Genomic DNA, 12,521 nt, shown 5'->3' with positions numbered 1-12,521 from the left:
TTTCTTGTAACCACTGTTACTTTAAAGTTCATGTCTGATAAACTCATTATCTGGATCCCCTATGGTATATAGTCTATTGTCTCACTTGGTTCTTATTCATGTTGGTTTCCTTCCTTGTATGTCTTAAAAAACAAACAAACTTCTCAGTTAAAAACTGAATGCTTGTATAGGAAAAAGTATAGAGATAACTTTAGCACTAGAATGATTTCTTCCTCCACTGGAGACTGAATTTGCTCTTAGCAGGTGGCTAAGAATGCTGGAAATTCTACACTATTTTAACCCAGTGAAGAACTGAGATTATTTTAAACTGGGCTTCAGTCCCTATGATGCCTTCACTATTTCTGCTTTACCTTTACTCTAAGATATAACCCATTGAGGTCTTCAACCTAAAGCCTGTGGGAGTTGCCAGGGGGTTCCTCCTTGTTCTTTAATCTGGAGAAAACCCATTTAGGCTTCTCAGATTCTCAAGCCTGACTCTTTCAGAATCTGGCAGCCCTCTACCAGAACAGAAATGTCTCTAGGAACAAAGCAGTCCCCGAATGCTGGGCTCAAATCCCGGGTTTCGTGCTTACATATCTAAGTCCTATAAAACTTCACTTATTTGAAGGTACTCCAATGCTTTCAAATATGTTTTGTTCAGTTTTTTTTTAGGTGTTCTGCAAGCAAGTTTCATCAAAATTTCCTAGTCTGACATCCCCAGAAGTGGGATAGACAAAAGAACAACTCACTAGATTATGAACTCCACAGTAAGATACCTGAACTCTAAAATGTCTATCTTCAGTGCCTAACAGTGCCTGATACATAATTGTTATTCGATTTACTGATGAATCAATGACCTAAGGAATAATTCTGAGCAAGTAAAGGAAATAAGAAAAGAGCCGTATTACAAATTATAACAGGAAACAGATTTTCAAATCACAGAAACCTCTTTTCATCTGTCTCTTATTCCACATTATCTCTATAAATACCTTGATTCAGGACTCAGAGTCACTCTCCCATACTACTTGAACTGGCTCATGGATTATGTCCTTCTCTCCAGTTCACCTCCCTTCAATCCATCTTCCACAGTTCCATTTCAAATCCTCTGCTAAATATACTTCAAATAGCTCCTCATTCTCTAAAAGAAAAATTCTAATCTTCTCTGCACAACTCTCTGACCCCAGGCTATTTCATCAAACTTATCTCCCTTCCTGCCTCCATCCTTATGTCCTATATTTTAGCTATACTGAATCATTTCCAATTCATCAAAACTGCTGTGCTATTCTATGCCTCACAGTTTTAAAGATACTGTTACCTTTGTTTAAAATATCTTTTCCCCACTGACAGTCTGGTGAGCTCAACTTTCTATTCAAAACTCTATTCCAGAATCACCCCTGGGAAATCTTTGCAGACTTTCAGTAAGTTCTAATCAATTTCATCCTTTATATCACTACTTTACCTTATATCTGATTACCTTATACCTATCATCCTGCATGGCACCTATTACATCTCTCTCCCATCCTATGTGCATACGTACTAATTTTGGGCAAAATTTAGAAGTGAACTTCAGTAATCAAGATTTTCAAGATGTTTCCTCCCAAAGCATCTTTGGTACTTTTTTATTTCTGTGTTTTATTTATTCAAAAAATTTAATCTACTTAACTGATTCTCTATTCAACTGAATTTAACAAATAGTTCCTGAGTACCCATCTCATAACAGGTACCAGACCAGTGATACACAAATAAATAAAACACTCAATATTTAAACTGACTTAAATCTCTTATTTCCAGAAAATCCATTTTAAGTAGAAAAACATGAGGAGGGAGAGAAAGGAAGAATAAAGTAGATGGGGTGCGGGCTTCCCTGGTGGCGCAGTGGTTGAGAGTCCGCCTGCCGATGCAGGGGACATGGGTTCGTGCCCCGGTCCGGGAAGATCCCACATGCCGCGAAGCGGCTGGGCCCATGAGCCATGGCCGCTGAGCCTGCGCGTCCAGAGCCTGTGCTCCGCAACGGGAGAGGCCACAACAGTGAGAGGTCCGCGTACCGCAAAAAAAAAATAGATGGGGTGGCAAAAAGTATAAATTTTCTCTAAGCTTTTCAAAATTACATCAAAAGCTTACCCATTACATCACAAATAACAGAAGAAAATACTGAGACTTAAAAGAAAGAAAAAAAAAGCTATACCTTAGTATCTATGTCTTTTGATCCATAATTCCACCACATTGCCCACAACTATGATATGCAGGGTAGCAAATAAATGAGGACCACCCACCCACCAAGTAGTTTTGAACACATTTTCCACCAACTGTAAGGTTTTATTTTTATACATGTTTTTAGGTAAGGCATTTCTCATGGCTCCTCCATGGCTAATCTAGACTTCTAAATAAGGTAAGAATAATTTCAGTTCACAATAAGAGAACACCTTTCTTCTTCAAAAGCAATTTAACCAGTCTTCTGTTTAATGATCCACAGAGCAATTGATGCTTTTCTTTGAGAAATACAAAACGCTGTCAACAAAATGCATTCCTCCACCCCTCCAACACACACAGCCATTTTAGGAGATAAAAATACTGATTTAGCATAATCTAGTAAAAAGAACACTGGATTGAGTAAAGAAACCAATCCCAGCTCAACTTTTGATTAAAAGCAAGAATTATGAAGCCAGAGTGTTTTGAATACAGGCTTTAGGCATCATTTGCAACACCAGAATAAAAAGAGTACCCACTTAAGAGTAAGCACTACATATATGTTAGGTGATATTATAACAAATAATACTATCTTTTAACAGCTCTATAAAAGAGTCTAGCTAAAAGGTCATGTGTTAAAAACTTTAAGGAATTATCAAAATGGCCAAGACTAATGCTGCTTGTGTGAATATTAATGAGTCCTTATAACTCTTGAAGTAAAATAGCAGTGCTTAAAGCCAGGACAGAGGACGGCAAGCCTCAATGACAGGAAAGACCTGTTGTGGTTTTCTGTTCATTTATTTTCTTCACTATTTCCTTTGAGGTGAATGTGAACCCTGCTTCTTTTTTTTTTTTTTTTTTTTTTGCAGTACACGGGCCTCTCACTGCTGTGGCCTCTCCCATTGCGGAGCACAGGCTCCGGACGCGCAGGCTTAGCGGCCATGGCTCACGGGCCCAGCCGCTCCGCGGCATGCGGAATCCTCCCAGACCAGGGCACGAACCCGTGTCCCCTGCATCGGCAGGCAGACTCCCAACCACTGCGCCACCAGGGAAGCCCCTTGCTTCTTTTTATACAAACTGAAATTCTGGGCTACAATCTCAACTTGTTACTGAATTCAAACTTGACTTGGAGAAAGAGCCCACATTTCCTTCAACCCTGCATTTACCCTAAGAATTGTCATAGAAACTGATGGCTTGCTCTTTCTATACTAGTTCAGTCAATTTGAACTTCTCACAGGAAATATCTAGTTACTCATTTTGGTCTCTCTACACTGTCCTATTTCTTTGTATCCACATTCTGAGCTCATTTGAGATTCTGTTAATAAGCTCCTCTATCCCATCCTCGAACTAAGAAATCAAAGGAATCCAACAACCACACTTAACATTACACACACAGCGACCAAGCCCATGGCGGCAATTAAAAATCAAAAACATCAACAAAAATGCAAAACAAACCCGTATTTTTTCATTCAAAGGTGCAGTCAAACAAGCACATATTATTGATTCTAATACTTGAGGCCTATTAAACAAAAAAGAAAACCCTGTGTGATAAGGCCCCCAAACTATGCTCTGATCTGTCATTTGCTTACACTAATATGAAGTCAATAACATCTATATTGAAATACAACATTTAAAATACTTATCACGACTATGACTCAAAAATTTATGGAGCTTCCCTGGTGGCGCAGTGGTTGGGAGTCCGCCTGCCGATGCAGGGGACGTGGGTTTGTGCCCCGGTCCGGGAGGATCCCGTGTGCCGCGGAGCAGCTGGGCCCGTGAGCCATGGCCGCAGAGCCTGCACGCCCGGAGCCTGTGCTCTGCAATGGGAGAGGCCACAGCAGTGAGAGGCCCGCGTACCGCAAAAAAAAAAAAAAAAAAAAAAAAAAAAAAAATTTATGTGTGTGTATGTGAAGGTGGGGGTTAGGGTTTAGGGAGCAGGAAGGGGGCAAGTGTACACACATTCAGGCACTCACCTGCTCCAATTTAAAGATATGCTGATTAAAGTAGTGTTGTAAGCGTTCATTAGCAAAATTAATACAGAACTGTTCAAAGCTGTTATTTTCATAATCTTCAAACCCAAAAATATCAAGAACACCAATGGACAAAGTCTATGAAACAGGAAAAAAAATTATGGTTAAAAAAGGATGCTCAAATTTATTTCATGAATAATATTCACAATGTAAGTAACAAAATGTTCTTCAACAGCAGTAGAGAGGAAAACTTGGGGGACCAGTGTTCAGTCAAAATATTACTACAAATGAAAAGCATGTTAGTTCTCTTTTTCTTCATCTTTTTCTTTTTATCTTAGTTATAAAAATAGATCCAAAGTTTTAACACATGTAATTCATTGATTACTTTACAAAAATGTACAAAGCAGAGTTAATGACCTGTTACCTCAATATCACAAATCTCTAAAACCCAAGAGACAGGGAAGGGAAAAACAGGCTATTGGAAAGTCAGAAGGTTACTAAAGTAAAGCTAGGTTACTCCTAGCTATGCCTGGTTATGCCAAAAGGATCATGCAATTGTTCCTAGTTTGACTTCTCTATCCCAATAAAATTCTGCATTAAGAATCAAGCTAACAGGTATGTTTAAATTAGTCTTACACAGGCTAGAAATGAAACTGGATATCATAATATGTGGTTTCTTGAAGTTAAAACTTTAAAAATTTTTATCAAAAAAAAGAAACACACAAGATTTATGACATTAAACAGTTCTAAAAGGATCATAACAAAAAACAACAATCCCTTCTCCACCCTCAATTTCTGCTCCATAAAGTCAACAACACTCAAATCTTTTTAGTTGTTTGGTAAAGAATAGTATAATATAGTAAAAAATGTTTATTCTTCTATTTCTTGGTATTTTACCTCCAGAAATTACCTTCTAACTTCTTACTATGGATGATAAATATTCAGTTCTAATATCCCAAACCACCATTCTTCTCACCACCCCACCTTATTCTTAAAATACAGTTGTATGACAATTTTGATTAAATGAAAATAATTTTTCTCCACTGGTGCTAAGAGAGATACTGGGCAAACTGATGTAATGAGTGATAAATAGTAAGAGACTTTTAAAAGTCTCCATTAAGAGTATTTTGTGTGATTAATACTGCTGACTAATTCTAAGCCCTTACAAAAAACAGTGAAAATAATGATCTTCAAAAATAAGTCAACTTGGGACTTCCCTGGTGGCGCAGTGGTTAAGAATCCACCTGCCAATGCAAGGGACATGGGTTCGAGCCCTGGTCTGGCAACATCCCACATGCCACAGAGCAACTAAGCCCATGCGCCATAACTACTGAGCCTGTGCTCTAGAGCCCGCAAGCCACAACTACTGAGCCCACGTGCCACAACTACTGAAGCCCACACGCCTAGAGCCCGTGCTCCACAACAAGAGAAGCCACTGCAATGAGAAGCCCATGCACTGCAGTGAAGACCCAATGCAGCCAAAAATAAAATTAATTAATTAATTTAAAAAAATAAGTCAACTTGGTATATTAGGTTAGAATTAAAATCAACTTTCTACCTGTGGGCTTACTCAAAGCATGAAAAGGTCATGTAAGAGCAATTTTACATTTAAATATTTACGTTTTACATTTAAATATTAAAAATAATGAGGTCTAGATATATTTCAAGACATAACCAGGTAAAAAAAAATACAAATTAGAAACAATACAGATAGCATGATCCTATTTTTATGTTTAAAAGCAACTCTGTACATGTACATCTATAGGAATGTAAGTACATAGGAAAAAAGCTCTGGAAAGACACACAGAACAGTTTTGCTGAATAGGGTCATAGAAGCAGAAATAAGGAGAGAAATAGCAGGGAATACAGATAAAAGGTGAACTTATTACTCTATATAATTCTATGTTTTTAAATTTTATGCATTACCCATTTTATTAAAACAGTTTTTCAGGAAAAATATATTATAATCCAATATATGTCTACCTTGGTATTTTGCTCCAAATCTTTACTATTCATAAGTGCATGATTAATCCGAAAAACTATCCAGTCAAACAGGGCACTATATAAAGACTTAGCCATGGAGTTCCTCACTGTCACAGCCTGGAAAAAAAAAAAAAGTTAGGAGTCTAAGTGAAATTGGCAACAATCTGACTAAGATACTATAACAAAGTGTTTTGTTCTCATTCAAGAAAGAAAGCTTATTATCCTGAATTAGAAATTAATTTTTCTTTCAATATAAATAACCTACAATTGAAGTTTTTTATATATACTCATTAATTTAATCCAACTCAGGGAATCCAGGCTTAAACTGCCATGAAAGATAAAGGAAACAAAACATGAGTCCACACATTTCAAAACACTTTTACTGAAAACTGGGGTATATATTTCACCTAGTAAAGAAGGTAGAATAGGAACTTTATAAATAAATGAACTTTGCCAACTAAAGTGGGGAAGAGTATTCCAGGCATAGGAATCAATTATCAAAAAGGCATCAGTTATCTGTGGAATCCTAGTCACACCACCACAATTACACTCCTGGCTGTCTTCAGCTTGTCATCCACAGTAACCTTTAGAATTTCTCCATCCCCAAACAGTAACAATTCTTTCATTATGGAGTTATGTGATTTACTTTTTCCCCTCACCTCAAGCCTTCCCTAGTTTATGGAAACTCTCCGTACTATCTGCTCAATTTTTGTGTAAATCTGAAATTAGTCTAAAAAATGAAGTCTATTACTTAAAGAAAATCCAACATTTAGAAAGTACCGCAACCTAAAAAGAGGGTTGTGGGGCACGTATCTTAGACAGCTGAGTCCTAGAACTTAAAAGAATACAAATCCTAATAATTTATGTACTTCTCATCTAGGGACTTATTTTGCAGCTTGTATATTCAGGTACATATTTATATCTATGTTCTTAATTTTAGAGGAAGTAGAGAGTGTTGATTAAGAGCTAGACTATCTTCCAGTCCCGGTTTCTCTACTTATTCCAGCTATTTGACCTTGGTCAAGTTACTTAAACTCTTAGGCTACAGCTTTTTTTACATTTGTAAAATGGAGACAATACTATAACCGACCACACATAGATGATGAATGAATTTCTGAATTTCAGTGGAAAAAAAACCCCCTCAAGTTTCCAGAACAAAAACTACCTACCTAAACTATCACCTACATAGGAAAGAGAAGACAGGTATTAAATTCTCTATCTTCAACACCAGACACTTGAAAATAATTGGAAAACGTTTAGAAGTTCTGAGAGAAAAAAGGATGTGGCCCTAAAAGTCTATTCTTAGGCAAGTTATCAACCAAGTATCTTTAAAATAAAAAGAAAATCAATAGTAGAATATATAGAGAGAATAACCATTCTATTTTCCCCAGAGGAGAGGAAAAAGAATAAAGACAATCTGATTAAATTCAGCAAAAGCAAAATATTTTAAAACACACAGTAAGAAAACATGTTCGTTATCACAATGAATATAAATGAGTTGAATTTTGTAGTTAAAAGAAAACCTCCATATCAAATTAATAGATTTATAGAGAATCCAAATATACCAAATATACAAATATAATGCCTATTTACACCATAACTCCCAATATTATACTTTTAGCCTCTTTTCTCTGAAATGCAGTCCTGCCTATCACAGCTTAACCTCAATAAGCCCAAATACCAATTAATTATTTTCTCACTCAAACAAGATCTCGTTCAGTGTTTCCTGTCTCACTGAATGGTACCAATATTCTACAGTTGTGTGTACCAGAAAATCAGGATTCATCCTTGACATCTCCTTCTTCCTCCCTGCTTCCCACTAAGCAAATCATTGCCCAATCTTGTTGCTTTTACCATCTAAATTTCTTTCTTTTTAAATACATCCATTTCTCCCTATCAGTAGGTCACCATTCTAGACATAGCAGCAAGCATCTTTCTCCTCAGGAGTACTAACTACTATAGCCTCCAAACTCATCATTCCACATTCACTCTTGCCCTCTGGGTTAGAATGATTCCCATCACCAGGTGTACATGTTCTCTATATCCTCTCCCAGTAAGTGTGAACAGGACTGTAAATGATGGATTTCACTCCCATAACTATCTTTTGTTATATGACAAGGGCGAAGGGATTTTAAAGATATAATTGTGGCCCAAAATCAGCTGAATTTTTTAGTTAACCCAAGAGATACTGTCTTGGGTAGAGCTGACTTACTAGGGACTGAGCCCATCCATCAGAGATTCTCCTGCTGGCCTTGAAGAAGCAAACTGCCATGTTGTGTACAGGACCACATGGCAGGAAATGGCAAGTAGACTCTAGGTGCTGAGAATGGCCCCTAACAGCCAACAAGAAATTATGGATCTCAGTCCTACAACTGCAAGGAAGTGAATCCTGTCAACAACCTGTGAACTTAGAAGAGGATGTTGAGTCTCAGATAAGATCACAGCCATCATGAATATCTTGACTTCAGCCTGGTGAAACCCTGAGCAGAGGACCCAGCTAACCTGTGCCCAGACTGATGATTCATGGAAACTGTCAGATAATAAATCTGTATTATAGTAAGTCACTAAGTTTGTTACACAGCTATAGAAAACTAACACGCTCTCCTCCAACTAATTTTTTCACACTGCTGCCAGATTGTCCTTTAAAAAATATCTAAGGCAACTTTTTTGCTTAAAGCCCTTCTTTCCATTGCTCTTCAGACAAAATACTAGAATCCTCAAGGACTGCTCTTCATTTTACTCATAATGCCTAGCACAATTCCAGGCACAAAAAGTGTTTTCAAATATTTACTAAACAAATAAATATACCAAACAAACATAAACAAAAATAAAGCAGGGGCTACAAAAATAATCTCAAAATGTTGAAGTTAAAGTTAAACATGTAAATAAACATAAAGAAATATTTAATAATGAAAAAAGTTGAGAAAGAAAACATAAAAGCATTGAACTTTTATGTAAAAGATGAACAAAACTCTTAAAACGGTTTGGCTTTTTCTCTTGTCTAGAAAGGAGCTCTCAAAGTTGGCAACTATAAAATACGATATAAGATACCTGACATAATGAAGAAATGTGGACCTGTAGGTACAATCAGGAGAGACCCCAAAAATGGGATAAATGGATCAATGGGATAAATTAATCAATGTCTGCCTAGAAAGCATTCTCTACAGTTAAATCACTGTTTCCCCACCTCTCTGACTTCCAATCTCATATTCCTGTCCTATCTTTATAATTGTCAGTTTGATTTCTCAACACTTTCATAAAACTTCACCACAAAATAGTAGGTTTTTCAATAACTTTCCTACTCCTATACACCTGAGTGGTATAATAGTAATATTGGCACACTATAGCAATAAAACTTACCTGGAAGCTTTACTATACAGACGATATTTAAAGCCATGGGACTAAGTGAGAAAATCTAGATAAAGAGTATAGAGAAGAAAAGACAAAGACTGTCCTAGGGCACCCAATCTTTAAGAAGTCAGGAAGAAAAGAAAAAACAAACAAAAAGAACTGCAAAGGAGAGGCCAACAACGAAAAAGTAAACCAAAAGAATATGATGTGCTGGAAGATATGATGTGCTCAACAAGGAATAATCAATTGGGTTAAGGACTGCTTATTTATAATTCTACCTACCATCTACTTATCCCACAGTAATACTATGAAACTTAAGAACGGTGATCAGATTGAGATCACTGGAGAAAAATGTAAGCGTATTGCTTAAAATTACATTCAACTTTAAGTTTCCAAGTTGACAGAAAGTTCACGATAAATTTCAAGAGCCCAGAAAATATTTCAATCCATACTGTTATTTTCATTCTGTTAACAGAAAGAATATAAACCTAAACTTCTAAAAATGTTCAGAGTTCCTTGATTTCAAAGAAAATCTATTCATACCTCTGCCAGTTTGTATGGTAAAATAAGCTTTTCTCCCACTGTCACGGTCTTCCTTGTAACTAGTGCTTCAAATAGCATCTCTTCTTTAACCTATACAGCGGAAAAGTAAATTCAATATAAAAGATTTATGACTATGGTTGAATTATTTATTGAAAAGTCAAATAGAGAAAAAAATTACTGAGATTAGTAAATATGCAACAGAGAAAAAACAAAAAGACAATACACTGGGCAATTTAAATATTGGCCAAAGTGGAATTTAAGTGTCCCACTCACCATACTTCACCATAAAAAAGACACAAAGGGGTAAATAAGACAGATGGGTCTTTTTATTTTTATTTTATTTATTTATTTATTTTTGCGGTACACGGGCCTCTCACTGTTGTGGCCTCTCCCATTGCGGAGCACAGGCTCCGGACGTGCAGGCTCAGCGGCCATGACTCACGGGCCTAGACACTCCGCGGCATGTGGGATCTTCCCGGACCGGGGCACGAATCTGTGTCCCCTGCATCGGCAGGCGGACTCTCAACCACTGCGCCACCAGGGAAGCCCATGATTCGTCTTTTAAATGCAGAAAAAAAAATTTAAAGAATGAAAAACCACCCAATTCATTTTAAGGAGCTGCTTTAATGCTGACACTAAAACCTGACAATGGTCATACACAGATCTACACATATACACAATCACACAAAACACACTAATCTTGCTTGTATTTTGATAAACATCCAAAAAAAATTACTGAATTCATATTTCAATCAGCTACCTCTATAATTTTCTGAATAGTCTTAATCGTGCATATATGACTTTAAATTTTTAAAATAAACTTTCTTGAGGGAATTCCCTGGCAGCCCAGTGGTTAGGACTCGCCACTTTCACTGCCAGGGCCAAGATATGATCCCTGGTCGGGGACTAAGATCCTGCAAGGTGCGTGTTGAGGCCAATAAATAAATACACTTTATTAATACAAAATATTAATAATTAGCAATGGGCTCAATATCCAATCTACAATGTTTCTCATATTCACCTAATTGAGAAACTGATATGTATATTAAAAATTCATTCTTTAATATTGTTTCAATAGATGTTAAATATACTCAAAACACATAAATCTACTAAAAATTGAACAATTTATAGTAATGATGATGGTTCTAATATTTCACAACAAAAACATGCTCCACAATTAAATACAACTAATCTACTGGAGCTTGTTTGCTTTTAATAATTTCACAAGCCTCTACCCCAGATAGGATTTAGTACACAGAAGATGCAAACCATTCACTACTGCCTGAGGTAACTACAAAAAATAATTGGAAAAAATAAATAAAATTAAACCATTATTTGTTCTTAGAAGCTAAATCTATATTTATTATTGAACTGAATCACTTTGGGAAGGAGGGAAATTAAATTAAACCTTTACTAAAGAGTTTACATTTTAATTAAACCAGTTATTGTGCCTATCTTTCAATCTTATTTCAATGAAAGCCTTAAGGTTCCAATTATCATTATCAATGTTAATCAATTAGAGAAAATCATATTTAAAAATAAGATCTAACTATGGGAATTCCCTGGCAGTCCAGTGGTTAGGACTCTGCGCTCTCACTGCCGAGGGCCCAGGTTCGATCCCCCGTCGGGGAACTCATATCCCACAAGCCGCGCGGCCAAAAACAATTTTAAATAAAAAAATAATAATAATAATAAATAAAAATAAGATCTAACCATAGGCAGGATACCCTGGTAGGTCTTCTCAGACCTTCTCTAGCTCGTTGACTTTGAAGATTATCTTCTTTCTACTTAATAAACCTCCATTCCTAGAACCAGTCCAAACTATATGTAACAAGAAGGAATTTGAGAAGCTTGAGTTCAAAAGTGAGATTTGCTATCAAATCACATTTAGTTGTTACTCTAACTTTGACACTGGTAAGTCCAATTCTCAGAACTGGATTTCTCCTTTTTTTACCAATACCTCTTTAAATTGCCTGAATTCCTCTTACTAGTCTCTCACCAAAAAAAGTAATACTGCACTAGGACCAGAAGCCTTGAGTACTTGCTGAATGCCTGAACTTATAAGAAAGACCACTAGCCACAATACCAAATGTCTGACTAAAATATCACCTGAAATGCCTGCCTGAAATACATCTGTTTTCTGACCCTCATGACCTTCAAAATTACAGCTTTCAGATACCACACTCCACACCCTGGAACTTCTTTCCAATGAGTGAATCTAGTTCCAATTCAAGGTACTCCCTCCTGACCCTTCTTCCAGGCTAACTCATTCCATTAAAGTTAATAAGCAACAGCAAGGCATGTACAAAATAATAAACACTGTAAGGTTAGATCAATAAGAGGCATCCATTGCTCTCAAAGAACATTGCCACCACCCTATAATGGACACAAACTGGTAAACAATTAACTTTATGCTACAAAGCCAATACTGAACTACGCTAAGGAGAAGCAAATGTTCTATGCTGATAGAGTCAGTTTAGACCCTTTAATATGGTTAAGTCCCATGAA

General features: G+C 36.5%; 1 protein-coding gene across 1 annotated transcript in view; it reads right to left on the bottom strand.

Moving 5' to 3' along the window:
* The window catches only part of MYO9A (myosin IXA), a 269,941-nt gene that overhangs the window by 179,779 nt on the left and 77,641 nt on the right, over positions 1-12,521 (bottom strand). The window contains exons 9-11 of the mRNA XM_060005673.2: positions 10,014-10,103; positions 6,120-6,236; positions 4,140-4,274 (exon numbers count right to left, since the gene is read on the bottom strand). Coding sequence (XP_059861656.1) covers positions 4,140-4,274; positions 6,120-6,236; positions 10,014-10,103 — 342 coding nt within the window. The remainder of the gene's footprint in view (positions 1-4,139; positions 4,275-6,119; positions 6,237-10,013; positions 10,104-12,521) is intronic.

The sequence above is a fragment of the Delphinus delphis genome, chromosome 2, assembly GCF_949987515.2.
Source record: "Delphinus delphis chromosome 2, mDelDel1.2, whole genome shotgun sequence".
Taxonomy (NCBI): domain Eukaryota; kingdom Metazoa; phylum Chordata; class Mammalia; order Artiodactyla; family Delphinidae; genus Delphinus; species Delphinus delphis.
The sequence above is the reverse complement of the archived record's forward strand: the minus strand, read 5'-3'. Positions and strand labels throughout refer to the sequence as shown.